Source organism: Pongo pygmaeus, chromosome 1 (genome assembly GCF_028885625.2).
Source record: "Pongo pygmaeus isolate AG05252 chromosome 1, NHGRI_mPonPyg2-v2.0_pri, whole genome shotgun sequence".
NCBI lineage: Eukaryota > Metazoa > Chordata > Mammalia > Primates > Hominidae > Pongo > Pongo pygmaeus.
In genome coordinates, this window is record NC_072373.2 from 145,003,893 (window position 1) to 145,020,838 (window position 16,946).

The following is a 16,946-nucleotide window of genomic DNA, read 5'->3' on the forward strand; positions in this document are numbered from 1 at the left end:
TGAATCTATAAATTACCTTGGGCAGTATGGCCATTTTCACGATATTGATTCTTCCTATCCATGAGCATGGAATGTTCTTCCATTTGTTTATATCCTCTTTTATTTCACTGAGCAGTGGTTTGTAGTTCTCCTTGAAGAGGTCCTTCACTTCCCTTGTGAGTTGGATTCCTAGGTATTTTATTCTCTTTGAAGCAATCGTGAATGGGAGTTCACTCATGATTTGGCTCTCTGTTTGTCTGTTATTGGTGTATAAGAATGTGATTTTCTCAGAATATTCTTGATATTTCACCTGTTAATTCTTCAAAGTACATAGTAGATCTTTAATGCCCTTGAGGGAAACATTTGGGGAACTTGCCAGTTTCCAAATTTATAGATCCCATGCTTTGTGAGGTTTATAGTCAAGTAAGCATACAACCATAAAGAAAAACGCCAGTGCAGAAGCCGGGCAGTCAGCTGGGCTCATGGACTGCACAACTAGTATTCACCCACCAGCCTCTCAGCACACTCAATTCCAGATTGTGCCCAGCAAAATTACATGGTATGCCACAGATCTTTAGGGTTCCCTTCCCCCAGATATCTGAGATCATAAATCTTAAATTCATACATGCTAAGGGTGTAAAATATTTGCAGTTCATTTTTACACTTCAAGCCCTCATCTTCTCCACTATTGTATTATACCAGCGTTGAAACCACCCACATTTTTTAGTTAGAAACCAACTGAGTTGAAAGATTGGCCTTATTTTTACTCCAACTCAGATACTGGTCTGGCAACAGTAACCCCATTTTTTGATGCTTAGTTCCTGGTTATTTCACAATTTAAGTGTAAATGAATTGTTGACTTGAAACATCTTCTTTGCCTAAAATCTGAAAATGTGTAATTCAGCAGCAGAAAAGTATAAGGCCATCAAGTCTCACCTCAAATGTGTCAGACAACCAGTGTATATCTGTAATTACTTTCTTATGTCCATTTTCTATTGAAGAGACTGCACAGTGTCTGATATACATTGCTTCTTTATTACTCTCTGGTTCAAGGAGAAACATAGGCTGAAAAATATTAAAAGAAAGTTAAGTGCTAATTTCAGAGGGCTGATGAATGAACTCATACTTTACTTATCATCCCAATTAAAATGAACAATTTAGAGATATACCAGTTCAAGGAAAAACATAAATTAGTTTTTCTATATATCATATATTTAGGTAATAGGATTATCTACTTTTCCCTTCAGTTTGGTCTAAGACTATATCTCTAAACTTAACAAGTATTATTGACCTACTCCGTAAAGAATCAATGAGACACCTCATTTTAGAAGGAGTATTTCTTTGTGCCTATAGAAGGCTGCATCTTACCATTCTTTGGTAAGAGGCTTGTTGATGTTAAGGCTGAAGAACTGGGCTGGAGTAGATGCGTAATATGGTGGGTAGGTATGGAGTAATCTTCTCAACCGTCTTAACAGAATCCATAGCCCCACAAAATCATGGTATATTATCATCAAATATGATATAACCCCTTCATTTTATACATGAGAAAAGCTATGCTGCTGAGGTGAGGTGGCATGTCCAAACTCACAGGACTACGGTCCACAGCCTGGGTATCCGCTCTTCTGTCTAGTGCTCTTTCAATCACCTCACTTGAGGCAAGTCACTTGGTCCCTTCATTTCATTTAACAATAACAACCAGACAGAACTTCATATCCTTGGGTAGATGGTGCAACTTGATTCATTGTGTTTTAATCAAGGGCCCACATAAAAGTGATTCAGAACATGTTCACAAGCACAGGTGAAGGCTTGGGAAATAACATTCTCTTTTTTTTTTTCCTTTTTTCTCTTGAGTTTTTATTAGCCTTGGCAACTACATTATGTACTTTTCCATAAACTTTTACATGGAAAAAACTTGCAAGTGAAATATTATAAAAAGCTTACCTTCAGTGTGGCTCTTTTACTTCTACCGCCACCTGCCTTAATGTTTTCTATGCGATCTGCATGCGCGGTGATATCCCACATGACAATCTAAAGCAGAAATAAATGTTACCATAACCTTTTCAGAAAATATCTAATTGAGTCTTAATTTTCTTTTAACTATTGGTTTGTAGCCTGATAAGTCAATCACCTTAAGGGATAATCAAATTTAGCTTATATCTTAAGTAAGTCAGCAATTTTTAAAGCTAATATAAAAAGAATGTTTTCTGCTCTGTAAAAGTATCTTGAGCACTTTCATTTTTGTGCTTACATTAATAAAGGCCAGTATTTTAAAAAAATCCAAAATAAATGTCATGCAATTCCCTTTGCTTTAGGAAAAGTTCTTCCTGTTTTTGGAGATGTGCTGTGATTGTAGGGACAGTTGCTTTGGACCCAGAAAAAAACAGCCCATACTCCAGAATTGAGTACAAACATCCGACTGTCCAAAGAAGGCTGGGAAGTGATTATTTCTATTTAATTGACTATTTTGGCCATCTCTGAATTCTTAAGTATCTAGAAGGCCATTTTTTTAAAAAAAAGTCAGGATAAGGTAGATATGTAACACTAAATTAGGTTTCCAAAGACTAAAAGGTATTTCAGAACAGTAAAGTTTTAACAAAATGTCAGGAGTACAGAATTGTAAGTGATTTTATTTTCATCCTGTGCTTTTCTGAAATATTCTAAAATAAAGTCACATTACCTTTGTAATAAGTGAAAAAGGCATTTCAGGATTTGCAGGGCTTGGAGGATGGGCTCTGAGTCATTATGACCCTCAGTTATTGTTGAACAAAACTGAGGGAGAAAAAACTGTTTTCCTGGTTATTTTGGTGCTGGATAAATGGACATGGAAGCTGCAGGCATTTACATTTTAACCACAAGGAAGTTTTTCAAACCACACACACAAAAATCATATACTCTTTTGATGGTCAAACCCACTCAATCACAATGAATTTAAACTTTGACCATAAAACAGTTTTATGATTGTTTTGCTTCACTAGAGAAACAGGATATTGGAGGATAGGATCTAAATTTGATATTAGATAACTTAAAAAGAAGATAAAAGCAAACGGTATTGAGAGAGAGAGAGATATATATAATATATATATATATATCTGTCTGTCTATAAATTCAGTGATGTATGTATGCTTTCTAGTGAATTTCTGTTTAAGTTCTGGATCATCCCCTAACTCCTACTCCCAAGGAAATTTCAGAAGAGGACTTTTTTTCCAAGAGGTAGTAATGCTTGTAGCTTTTGTTCTTCCATGGAATCTTATACAATATGAGGTTCAGTCCCAGCAACACAAATAGATTTCACCCAGTTCTGTTTCAGTTTTGAAGCTGGGTTACCCCGTGAACACCTCAGGAGCTGATACACGTCTCTATACCCTGCTTCCTGGTGTGGTGTCTGGCACACAATTGGCATGCCTTCCTTCTGCTGAATTGAATCCTTAAGTCCAAGGAACTGCCAAATCAAAACTTAATACCAAAGATTGTCTACATTAATACATAGCTGAAAAAAATTCCGTTAAATACCTGCCCATTGATACAGCCTCCAGCAATGATATTAGGATCACTCGGACAGAACTTGAAGCAGAAGATGTCATCTGGGCTCTCCAGCATTAACTAAAGTAAACCCAGCAAATTCATGAAAGAATGAGAAAACAGATTAAGATCATGGTGAGAAAATAATATTAAGACAGTTAAAAGTCCAATTTTATAGCTATCTATGAGCAAGGTGTGTAGAGAGTCTATTCTCAGAGTTCTGCCTCTGGACTAAAAGCTGCTTTTGCTGAATTTTATTGTGCACATTGGCCATACGAGTGACAGTGAGTATGTTCTCAAGGGGACCCAGGTATTCCCCAACCCACCCCTCAGTGGAAACAAATTGTAGTTATTTTGGGAGCATGTTACAATGTTTATAACAAAAAGACTATGAAATTAGTGTTCCTGAAAACCATGGAAGGGAAGCTCTGTGAGGACAGGATCTGTGTCTGTTTTGTTGCTTGCTGAATACTGAGCCAGGCACTCCTGGAATGGAGAGGAGATCTATAGGGTAGAAAGGTTAGAAAACTCTAGTGAGAGAGTGGCTCTGTTTTTGTGGCTGACAAGAAAGGGCTAGAGATCTTTCATTTTGATCTCTGGGTCTATAATCATTAAAGTATCTAGAATCTATTACAGTAAAACTACCTTAATTCAAATGAATTGGGAAAAAGGAAGAAGGTGAGGCTAGGGTTTATTAGGGAAAGTCTTAATTATGAATACTTTTTAGAAACAAAATATTATTATATTGAAAACATTGAAATAACTTAATCTAACACTATACACCACCCACCCACTAGGCAGATCTCTTATTGAGCAGACCATGAAAACTAGAACCCTGTGTAGCAAACCCAGCCTTCAGCCTCATTTTATTTGAATTGCTATGTGTTTTGGTTGGTTTTAGTTGGGTTTTTGTGTGTTTTGGTTTGGTTTTAGTTGAGCTATTTAAAATTGGGCGACTTCATACAAAATTCCAAATTTCTCAATTCTCTTAACAATGGGACCACCTGGCAACAAGAGGGCAGCCAGCCTAGAGACAGGTAATGCACTCTCCAAGGCCACAGTCCCTACCACTCCCCAGTGCTCTCCCACACATTCACCTTTATTTATTACCCAGTGATCCTTGGAATTGAGGAAACTCATGTGAAACTAAAATCTATTTGCATTTGACCAATTAGTATTCGAGTAAAGTCCATAAAAGAGTTTGTTTTAAAAATAGTTTAAACATTCCTCTTACAATCTTTGAAAAAAATACCATGTTGATTTGTTCAATAAACAAATTGTAAACTTTAGTTTTGCTCAAATTGAATGATGACAAGTTCTGCATTGAAGAAAGCCTAACTTTATAAATGTTTACAACATTACATGATTATAAAGTACTTTGCAATAAAAACTGCTAAAGGTATACATGAAAGTAGTATTTGAAAATTTAGTCTATGTAGGCAACTCTCCCTAATTACCTGAGGATGTATAGGATCAGAGAAGCTCCAGAAAAGAATCAGTGATGGCTGCAGCAATAATTTACCAGAAAAGTGAACTCTGTCTTCAAAAGAAAGTCGCACGGCCACTGACACAGCTATTAGCCCTGAGAGAAACACATGTAGAAATTAAAGTTGGCAGCAACTATACATGGAGAGATGTCTCTAGCTTTTGCTTTTCTACACAGCCACTCTTCATTTTCACTTTGTCCACAGGAGACCAAGAGTTTTCTTAGAGCTCTGCTGGCTAATGTGGTTGCCACTAGTTACATGCTACTTATTTAGCACTTGAAATCTGGCTGGTCCAAACTGATATGTACTGTTAGTATAAAATATACAGGGGACTCAGAAGATTTTAGAAGAAAAGAAAATCTTGTTTTGTTTCTTTTTTGTGAGAAAAGGGCCAGTGGAGGGTGAAAGGAGGAAGAAAGAGGACAAATACCTCTCTCTTTCCATGTTTCCATCTTTGCACATCCCTACCTACCTCCCTTGGCTGCTGAGCTCTTTAAAGGAGGCACATTTCCTCTCTTGTCTAGTAATCGGAAAGGCAGTGTTAGGAGGAAGAAATTTAGCCTTGGGAGAGCAACAGGCCCAAGCAAACCCAGACTCTGCCTTATGCCATCTGGGTGACCTGGGCAAGTCACTTCCCTGAGTTGAGCTTGGGTCCTTTTGTTGTGAAACAGAGATAATGACAGGTGTGTGTCCTACAGGGTTGTTGGGAGGACACATGACAGTGAAGGCGTGGAAAGCACATGGCAGGTACCTAGCGAGCACAGAGCAAACGGAAGGTGTCTTATTGACATTGAACTAGTTTGCAATTTTACACATGAAAGCAACAGACAATTTCAATGTTATCACAAAAGGGAATCCCCATCATTTCCATCTCACCATAGATAGTTGGATGCCATGAGACACAGGTAATCATTTTCTCCGTTGGGCTATGAAGGTCGGTAAAGGACTGGTACTCTTTCAGGTGGGTATCAGTCTTGTCCCCAAAGGTGCCTTCTTCTTCTGCGAGGTATTTCCAGTCATCAATAAATGTGTTCATGATTTCATTTTGCTGCAGGGCTATTTCAACACTAATTTGTAAAAATAAAAAAGCAATTAAGATATTGGTTTTTAGTATCCAATAATGTGACTATCTTAGCAACTCCTCCTCCTTCATTTATACTGAACAAAAAATAATAATTCTCAATTATATTTGGTAATAATGATTAACCTCATGTGAAATAAATGACTTAAGAGAAAAAAACATCATGGTGGCATGTTACTCAGAACCTCGAGCAACTTCATGATCTGCCTCAGTTTCCAAGCCAAGGCTGTACTCTCTCCAGGCCAATGCCTGAGCATGCAGCTGCAGGGATGGCTGGGCCTGGCCAGTCCTCCTTGTGCAGCATTCCCACAGCAGGCGTCTTTGCTCTGGAGCTCCTGCTGAGTAGGCTGAGAATTTGTCTGATGCTCTACCTTCCCGGTCCTGCCTCCTCCTCCTTTATTTTTCACAGTGTAATCCTCAGTAAACTTCTGCCTCTAACTTGATGTCATTTGCTTCCTGGAAAGCCCTAATTGTCACAAATGGCAGTTTCTTAGGCATATTCTGTACTAAATGATCACTTATTCTTAACAGGATAGCCCCAATACATACGTAATTCAAAACAACAAATAAGAGATTCTGAACAAGGGAAGAATTGGAGTTTAGAAGTGTGTGTGTGTGTGTGTCTGTGTGTCTGTGTGTGTGTGTGTGTGTGTGTGTAGTTTTAGTTGTCACAATGCCTGGGAGGTGCTACTGTGTTTAATTCCATTACCAAACCTCCTGCAATGCATGAGACAGTCCCCAAAATGAAAAATTATCCTGCTAAAAATACTAATATTGCTTCTTTAAGATACCATCTGAGTGCTAGGATCATTTGCTAATAGTCTAGGGACCTTGGTTTGACAGACTCCTGTCTTAAAGTAGTTACTATGATAGTTATTGTCCCTTTTTATGCTTAGATCTGAAAGCTCTGCATACTCCCAAAGTCGCTAAGCGCCCTCCCACAATTAGAATGCCACCCAAGGTTTTACCCTACTGATCAAAACTGTAAACTTCTTGGTTTTATATAGGTGTGGTAAGCTGAAAAAGTGGTTCTCAATTATGAATTTCTTAAAATAAGAAAAAACCCTTTAGATAGTTCAATATAAACAGTAAAAATAGATACTCCTAAAATTAAAAAAGGGCACCATTTGATACCCCTGTCATTGATCATTACACTACCAGTCATTGCCTAACTGAGTCCTCCCTTGGTTAAATTCTTCTTGTATTTCATCTTTCAAAATAGACTCCTTTCCTAAGACCTGGCCACTTAAAGTGTGATCCAGTGACCACCAACATGACCTGGGGCTGTTAGAAACGCAGAGTCGCAGGCTCCACCCGACTTACTGAGTCAGAATCTGCATTTTAACAAGAGTCCTCAGGTGATTCATAAGCAAATTGAACATTGAATAACCCTGTGTAGAGGACTCTCGAGGCTTAAACAGTTTCCAGTAGAAGCATTAGTAAGCATTTTCCAAATCTTATTTCTTTCTGGTTAAGCCCAAATGAGAAGGGAATTCTCAAGAGAAAAGTTAAAGACGTGGCTTTCGCTCTGGTTTCCTGATTCTACCTCCTTAGCCAGAATGGGGAAGTAATTCAAACGGAAGAAGTGAAATCTTTCTTCTGGTTTCCGGTTTCTTGCTTTCCTGGAACCATGTAGCTCCTGAGAGTAACAAATTGGAGGCTAGCAAAACTGTTGTCTAGGAATTTTAACCCCAAAAGGAAGGTTTCTTAGTTGTTTTGTGAATCCCCCTGAAGTTCCTCTCTCTCGTCTCATGTCATTACCTTCTTTTGCAAATAATGCTTCCCTTAAGTTTGCTTTAGATAAAATCCTATGAGAAAGAAATTTCCCATTTCTAAAAGGGCTTTCTTCCAGAACAAAATCAGGCTTACCTTAATTAAAAACTATTGAATAAACCTTAAGCAGTTTTAAAGCTGGAAGTTACGTTTGCAGTGATATAAACATGGGTTTCTTATCCACTCTTGGCCAGTGCTATTATAATTCCTGTGCCAATTTTCCTCTTTCTTCTTATAGATCTGGCTTCTCCTTCCCACATCTCAGGGATGGAATCATAAAGCTGTCCACTATTTTTTCTTTATAAGCACGGCAATTCAGAGGGAAGAATAAAAGCCCAGGTCTAAAGATAATATACAATGTGGATTTATTTTGAATATTTTCTTATTTCCTCAAGATCTAGTTTTCTCTGGATATTGATTATATGTAAACAAACTTCTCATTTTTAATATTCTTACAGGAAAAATTGTAATGACTACTAAATTTTGATAAGGGGAGGGTGAAACTCAGGTTTTCTTGTTTCTACCTCATTGCCCATATAGCAAAAATTATAGCATCCTTCCTGTGAGTGAGTGGCAAATAATGTTCTCTCTGAATCATTAACTGAATTTTTGAGCCACAGTCTCCCTAGGCATAGGTAACAACTTTGAGAGTTGTTGGAATTTTCAGGATATTTAATCCAGTATGAAAGAACCAATGACATTTCTTAAAAATAAAAAAGTTTAACTTGGGCTATATATGAACTTGACCACCAAGTTTTTAATTTTGGAAAGAAATAGAAACCAGCCTATTGAGTATAACTGGCAGACTTGTCCTCCATTGGATCCACTTCTCTAAACTCTAGTATCAGCTTGATGACAACTTGTCAAGCTGTTTCTCTGGTTTAGAAGCCCTGGAACTCTACCCAGGGTCCTACTAACAGCTTAGGGGGCATTTTGAAGATGCTTCTCTTTCAAAGCCAGTAAGAGTGCAGGAACACAGGAATTGGTGATAAGAGTGAAATGTCCAAAAAGACATTTGAATTAAATTCAGGTTCTCATCTACAAAGATATTGCAAATACTTATCATCATAATAATGTCCACAGCATTCTCCTCCTCCTATAAAAAGTTAATGAGGAAGAGGAGTGAGGAGTGGAGAAAAAGACTTACATAAAAGTAACAGTGGTAAATACAAGTAAATGTTAATTTGCAATTAGGAAAACATCCTCACACACTCAACTCCTCACACAGTTTGATGTGGCCTTAGCTTGATAGGGCTAAGATGTTGCTTAGCAATAGAAGAAAGAAATATTGAGAATCTGTAGAATGTGTCACACCTGACAACTGTCTTCATACTTTTTATCTAGATACCATATATGGAATTGTTTATTTAGACCTGTTATTCTATGTAAACATATACATTTTATGTTTTATTTTTAAAATTTAATATGCAATTTTTTACCTTATGGATGCATTGTTAAGAAAATCAACCAAAGGCTTTGATTGTTTGAGTGTCTCTTTTTCCTCTTCTGAGAATTCTCTTGGATAATATTGCGTAGTAGCATTTTTAGGATATGTCCTAATATATTAAAAGAAAATTCAATACCAAAGATTAGGTCAAAGAAGAGCAAATATGGGCCACAACAGGTCAAAAATGTGTCTCTGTGACAATGATGTTAGGATATTATTTTATATTTAAATTATATACATTGAATTTTCTTTATCCTAGACAACTGATATTGACCACTATTCAAAGTCTACATGCATGAACTTCTCTCCAACATAATCAAAAAGATCTTATTTTTGTAAAATTTTTATTTAGAAATCATTTCAAACTTATAGAAAAGTTGTAAGAAGGGTATAAGGAATTCCCACACACCCTTCACCCAAATTCATCAATTATTAACATTTTGCCACCTTTATCGTTTTATCTCTCTCTTCATTTCATTAAGTCAGTGTCCACCTCACCCCCTCGTGGGACATTTGGCAATGTCTAGAAACATTTTTGGTTGTCACAACCTAGACATGCTACTGGTGTCTAGTGGGTAGATCCCAGGGATGCTGTTAAAAACCCTACAAAACACAAGACAGCCTTCCCTCAAAGAGAATTATCCAGCCCCAAATGTCAATTGTGTTGAAGTTGAGAAACTCTGCTCTAAACATACAAAACTAGGAATAAGATACATTTCAGCAGTGATGGTGGCAGGAAGGCTTGCTCCATCTAGTATGCTCTTAGTGGCCTCTGTATGTGAACACCTCATATGGCATTGTACATCTGGGCTTTATCAGTCTCAAGTATTAGACTGGGTGAGCCCTTGATCTTGGCATGTGGAGCTTGGAAAAGTCACAGGGCACAATCATTAAGAGTGTGGACTCTGGTGATTGGCTGCCTGGCTTTGAAGCCTGGTTCTATCATTTACTAGCTATATGACTCCTGAGCTAATTATCTAACCTTCTGTGCCTGTTTTCTCATCTCTAAACGAAATTCTTAAAGTAGCTAGTTCATAGTGTCATTGTAAGGATTGAATGTGTTGATACATGCAAAACTTTAAAAACAGTGCCTAGCACATTTTAAATGATCAACAAAATATTATGTAGTATTTGTGTTTGTTGAACAAATGTCAGCACAATGCAGAATGTCTCTGTGAGAGGTAATATATTAAACGGAGAGTAATCAGACAAAGGGGTAAAGGGAGTTTTTAGAATAATTCATTTTTTTTCCTTGTTTAGGTCAGTATCCATAGCAGAAGGCAGAGTGGTAGAAAGAAATAATATTAGTATTGGAACCAGAGAGACTTGGGTTCAAATCTCAGCTTCACCTTTTAATTTCTGCTCTCTAGACAGGGTTAAGTTAAAAAAAAAAAACGATATGTTTCTTTGTAGTTTTATCAAAGTAGCAACATGCCTAAGTCACTCTTACTTTCAAAATATGATTTGTTTTGTTGTTTTTCAGCAAAACCATTCATTATTGCTTCAGGTTTAAATTATGCCCAAAACATTGGGCTTTCATTTTTAACCTCTCTTTGCTTCAGTTTCTCTATTTGTAAAATGGGGATAGTGCCTACCTCAGAGAGCAGTTGTGAGGATTGAGTTGATGTGTGTAAAGCACTTAGAAGAATGCCTGGTATGTGGTGGAACACTAGGCATTTGCTTTCACTGTCATTATTCTTTGAACTTCATCTTTGATTTTTCTTGACTCCCTTCAATATAATCACATATCCTACTTTCTCTACCTCATACCAGCTACCCTTCCTAATTTCCTGCTTGTAATGCATGGTACCAGCATTCTCCCAGTCATCTAGGTTTAAACCATCTGAGTTCCTTTTAATTCTTTGAAAAATTTTTTTTTTTCATTTTGTGGGTCAAGACCTGCCCTTATTTCTCATCTGTTTACTCCCTCTATGTAGGAACACTGCCAGTATTATTATTATCAGTCTGTTTTCTGAGTCTACCTACTGAGTCTACCCTGGCTGACTCATTCTTGGGACTTGTCTGTACCCTAGTAGGAACATAAAATAAATCTCTGGCTGGCTTGACTTAGAAATTTGTCTCAAAATTCAAATTCATTTGGTACTAATATATCACCTCTCTCCTTCCTCTCTTGCCCTCACTTCTTGATATTTACGGATATCTGATGTCCTCCTTCCCTGCCAGGACTTGACCACCAATTCTTGCCTTTCTCCTTACCGCCTCTTGTTTTGGCCTGTCTGTTCATCTTCTTCTCTTGTTTCTGACTCATTTCTTGGCCCAACTTTTGGAGTCCGTATATATGTGCCCTGACTTTAACATTGCACTTTCATGGTTTTTAACCTGTTAGTTCACATAGATCTGTAAAGTATCTTCTGTATTGCATTCCATGTTGCTGAGCCCTGATTCTCCTGGTCATGACCTGTCTCACTGTGTATTTCATAGCTCTTCACTTAACACTGAATTCAAGTCTGTCATCATTCTGCACATTCTTCCTTAACCTATGTCCTTTTCTTCCTGTTTTCCCTCCTCCATTCTTTTTTCTCCTCCATTTAATAAATATACGCCAGGAACTGTCCTAGGAGTTGGGAACATAGCAGTAAACAAAATATACAAAGTTTTTATCTCATAGAGCTTAAATTCCAAGGGCAGAGTGAAGAGAAGAGAGACGATGAAAAACACAAATCAAGTGATTATGGCACAGTGGAGAAAAATAGAGTGAGGGGATAGATGGTAATGGAGTTGTTGCCTTTTTTTTTTTTTTTTTTTGAGATGGAGTCTCGCTCTGTCGCCAGGCTGGAGTGCAGTGGCACGATCTTGGCTCACTGCAACCTCTACCTCGCGGGTTCAAGCAATTCTCCTGTCTCAGCCTCCCAAGTAGCTGGGATTACAGGCACACATCACCACACCTGGCTAATTTTTGTATTTTTAGTGGAGACGGGGTTTCACCATGTTGGCCAGGATGGTCTTGATCTCTTGACCTCGTGATCTGCCCACCTCAGCCTCCCAAAGTGCTGGGATTAAAGGCATGAGCCATGGTGCCCGGCCAAGTTGTTGCTTTTATACAGGAGTGTCAGGGAATGCCTCATTTGAGCAGAGATCTGAATGAAGGAGGGAATAAGCACAAGGGAAGAGCATTCTATGTAAAGGACTCGTAAGCTTAAACACATCAGGTATGAGTATGTGTGGTAAATCAAGGAATGAGGAAGCCAGTGTGGCTGGATGGATGAGCAGGGAGAACTGTGGGAAATTAGGGCAGAGGGGTAAAGGGATCTAGATCATATGAAGCCTTGTAGGTTCATTTGGGATGACAGGCCATTGGAAGGTTTTGATCAGTGACATGATCTGACTTGCATTTTAATAGGATTATCAGGGCTTCTGTATGGAGAACTGAATGTAGGAGAGAAAGGATGGATAGAGGAAGCCCACTTAGAAGGAATTACAGTAATCCAAGCAGGAGATGATGATGAATGGTCTAAGGTAATAGCAGTGGGTAAATTTTGAAGATAGACCCAACAAAATCCAAGGTTTTGGTCTGAGTAATTAGAACAATATCATTACCACTTACAGACAGGAGGAAGATTCAGCATGGGCAATGGCATGAGGAGTTGGAACTGCAGGTATTCTGGGAACTGGAAGCAACTCATAGGGCCGGCACACAGAGAGCTTGTTTAGGAACAAGGGATGATGGGGCTGGAGAGGCAGACAGTGCCTCGTCATGGAGGAGGGAGAACCGCATATGCCATCCTAGGGGCTCTGGATGGATGTATTTTTTAAGTGATGGCAGCCAGAGAAGAAACCTAGACAATGAAGTAACACCATCTGATTTGACGTTTAAGAATGATGACTTAGGTGGTAGAACAGAGCAATGAGGGGCAATGGCAATATGCCAGATGAGAGATGACGAGCACTGTCATGATAAACAGCATCACTCATTTTCCCACTCCAGTCTTTACAATCTTCTATACTTGTATCTCATTTTCCTGTTATGATTTTTAAAGGTATTATTGAATATAATTAGATCTTCCTGAATTGAATTACTCTGTGGAGATCTATGTGTCATCATCATTAATCCATCTCTATTTATTATAAAGAGCTCTCAAAATAATAATGGAAGTTACTAGACTTTACTGTAACTGGCTATAAAATTACATACACCCATCACATACTTACCATTTTGTCTGAGTGCTTATGTCCTTTATTTGGGGGATTACTTGCATGCCAACATCTTTTTCAAGTTGTTTAAGGGTAAAATTTTTATCTGGGTAGGCTGTACATTCAATATAGGCATCTTTTACACTGGAAGCATTCTGGTCACTGAACTTAATTGGTGCACCAAATTCACTTCGTTTTCGAGAAATCATATACGTAATCTGTAACACATGTAAACAGTAAAGGTAACATAATGAAGTCCCTGAAGAAAAACTGACGTGTAGGCAATGTTGGTACTCTGCTCAGATCCCTCAGAGCCCTTTGTGCACTTTCTGTGAGCGCCTCCAGCTCTGCATGCTTTCCATTCACATGAGCAGCACCCGCTCCTCCTCTCTGGATGGCTGCTCTAGGGCTATTGGGACCACTTTGCCAGCAGGTGCAAAGAACAGGAAGTAACTGGCAGTTTCATCTTGACTAATGGTGGACTGGCAGGAGGGATACATAAACCCTTCTCCTTGGCTTCTGTGTGGGACACCTCTGAGGTAAAATTTACACTCCAGAGTTCCTCTTTGGGTTTGGCTGAAGCCTTCTTCCCTCTGCAGACTTTTGCCTGAGAGTGCAGCCTGGCAGGGCTTCCTCCATATCCCTGTTCAGCTGCTTGTCATGTTCTCTTCTGGGGCACTTTCCTAATAAACCACTCACACACAATTCTCCCTCACAGGAGTTCCTTTGAGAGGGAATGCCACTATATTAGCTTCCTACAGCTGCCATAACCAAGTACTACAAATGGGGTGGCCTAAAACAACAGAAACTTATTCTCTTACAGTTGTGGAGGCTAGAAGTTTGAAACTGATGTGTTTGAGGGTTGTTTCCTTCTGAAGGCTCTGAGGGAGAATCTGTTCCCTGTTTCTCTCCTGGCTTCTGGTGACACCCAGCAATCCTTGTGTTCCTTGGTTTGCGTATCCGTCTTTCCAGTCTCTGCCTGCTTCTTTACACGCCATTCTCCCTGTGTCTCTTTGTCATCCCATGGCCATCTTATCACAAAGACACCAGTCGTATTGGATTAGGGGCCTACCCTACTCCAGTATGACGTCATCTTAAATAGTTATACCTGCAATGACCCTATTTTCAGCCAGAATCACATTCTGAGGTGCTGGAGGTTAGAAGTTCAACATACCATTTTTTTGGAGACAAAATTCAACTCATAACACCCACTTAAGACAATGACCATTCTTCTATAAAAGCAAACCAAAACAACACACCAAAAACTATGCCTCCATAGCAAACACAGTAAACCTTATGAATCCCTCAGGAATAAGTGTTGTTCAGCTACAGGGAGGTAATGATTACAGATCATATATAACCCTCTAACCTGCTTTGTAGATTCCGTAACTGATTCTTCCTCAATTTCTTTTTCACTGCCCAAAGAAACCCATGGTTTAGAGACAGGTGGTTTATAAATATACACATCTTCAGGAATATGTTCTTTATATTCTTCTTGTTCTTCTGGTACTTCTGGGGGCTAAAGTAAAATAAATAGCATTCTACAATATATGCCCAAGTTTAGGTTATAGCTGTATGTATATATTTTGTGACAAACTTTACTTTTATATAAATTCATTAAGCACCTTCTTACTTTTTTTCTTGTCAATTCACACTTTTGAATTATGAAAAGGAAACAAAGCAAAAAAAGGAAAAAGAAAAAAGAGATATCAAGAATATAGAAAGAAGAAAAAGACAGTAGACAAGAAGAGATATATATATATACACATCTCTACATATAGACGTATATATATATATACACATCTCTACATATAGATGTATATATATATATACACACACACTGCTGATGTATTAATACACATATATACACATCTCTACATATAGATGTGTGTGTATATATATATACACATCTCTACATATAGATATGTGTATATATATATATACACACACACTGCTGCTTTATTTGTAATAGTAAAAAACGATCAACCAAATGAATACCAATAGAGGAATGGATTGATGACAGTGTGGTAAACCATAAAATAAAATTCCATAGAGCAGTTATAATGAACAAATTTGATCTATGTATATATGGTATCTAAATGTACTGATATTGATAGATCCTAGAATTTTATAATTTGGTGAAAAATGAAGTTGCGGACTGAGTATAAAAATGACACAATTTTTATGTGAATGTTAAGTTAATAAGACTATAAAATCCATTATTGTAGAACATAAATATATGGTAAAGTGTAAAACCACAGACAAGAACAATATGTAACAATTTAGAATAATGGTTCCTTATAGGGAGGAGTGAAGAAAATGGAATTAGTGACGATATGAGAGGGAGTGGAATATTGTCTGTAATATTTATTTCTTTTGTTAAAAAAGTTTTAAAGTAAATATAATAAAAATTAATATTTTAAAATTCTGGATAATGAAGTGTAGATATTTGTTATTCTACTCTCTAGTTTTTTCTAAACATTTAAAATATTTCATTACAATAAAAAATTAAAAAGAGAACAGCAATCATAAAAATAAAATTGAAAATGTTAAGGCTAAATGAAAGATGATTTTTAATTATAAACTGTTAGCTTTTATTTTTTTTTTCTTTTTGAGACAGGGTCTCACTCTGTCACCCAGGCTGGAGTGCAGGGGCATGATCATGGCTCACTGCAACCTCCACCTTTCTGGCCCAAGTGATCCACCCATCTCAGCCTCCCAAGTAGCTGGGACTACAGGCACGTGCTACCATGCCTGGCTAATATTTTTATTTTGCGGTGGCAGGGTCTTGCTGTGTTACCCAGGCTCATCTGGAACTCCTGGCCTCAAGTGATCGTGCCTCAGCCTCCCAAAGTGCTGGGATTATAGGCATGAGCCACTGTGCCCAGCCTAGATTTTTTTTAATTATATGGTTTCCCTTTATTCTTATTGCTTATTGGACAGCCACACAAACCTCTCTGTCATCCTCAAACAATTTAAACAAACCTCCCAAATTGCTTCCTTCAATTTGACCAAACAGGAGTGGAAGATCGGAAAGAGAGTTTCATACATCTGTTACCTTTCTTGCCCACCTTGAACAAAGGGCTTTACCTATATGAATCCTCATGAAAGCCCTGGAAATGTGCAATAATGGTGCCACCATTTTACCAATGAGAGGCTCAGTAACTTACTCAAAGTCGTGGAGTTGGCAAGAAGAGAACTAGGAAAGCAGTACGCCAGGTTCACTGTTTCCTCTCTCACGATGTCAGCGAAGGGCAAATCTGCTACCCTGAGATACTTGATTTAGTTCATCCCCCATTTACTGCTTACTTATTCTAGGTGCCAGAACCTGATCTGGGTCCCAAGGAGACGGAGCTGAACAAGAATAATCATCACTATGTATAGGGATCCCCTAGAGGTACCACTTCCGCTTCCTTCCGCTAATCAACAAATTGCCCAACCTGGGCAACATATGAGACCTCATCTCTACAAAAAATAAAAAAAATTAGCTGGATGTGGTGGTGTACGC

At 38.1% G+C, this 16,946-nt stretch overlaps 1 protein-coding gene across 5 annotated transcripts in view; it reads right to left on the reverse strand.

The window, feature by feature from the left end:
- DNAI3 (dynein axonemal intermediate chain 3) overlaps nt 1-16,946 on the reverse strand; it is a 73,785-nt gene that overhangs the window by 35,792 nt on the left and 21,047 nt on the right. For all 5 annotated transcript variants that reach the window (XR_010124149.1, XM_054478126.2, XM_063653447.1 and 2 more), the window contains 8 exons: nt 14,808-14,957; nt 13,457-13,656; nt 9,279-9,395; nt 5,862-6,052; nt 4,956-5,080; nt 3,490-3,579; nt 1,921-2,007; nt 916-1,044 (listed from right to left, as the gene is read on the reverse strand). Coding sequence is in view for 4 of the 5 variants with exons in the window: in XM_054478126.2 (XP_054334101.1) it covers nt 916-1,044; nt 1,921-2,007; nt 3,490-3,579; nt 4,956-5,080; nt 5,862-6,052; nt 9,279-9,395; nt 13,457-13,656; nt 14,808-14,957 (1,089 nt within the window). In the remaining variant the exon portion in view is untranslated. The remainder of the gene's footprint in view (nt 1-915; nt 1,045-1,920; nt 2,008-3,489; nt 3,580-4,955; nt 5,081-5,861; nt 6,053-9,278; nt 9,396-13,456; nt 13,657-14,807; nt 14,958-16,946) is intronic.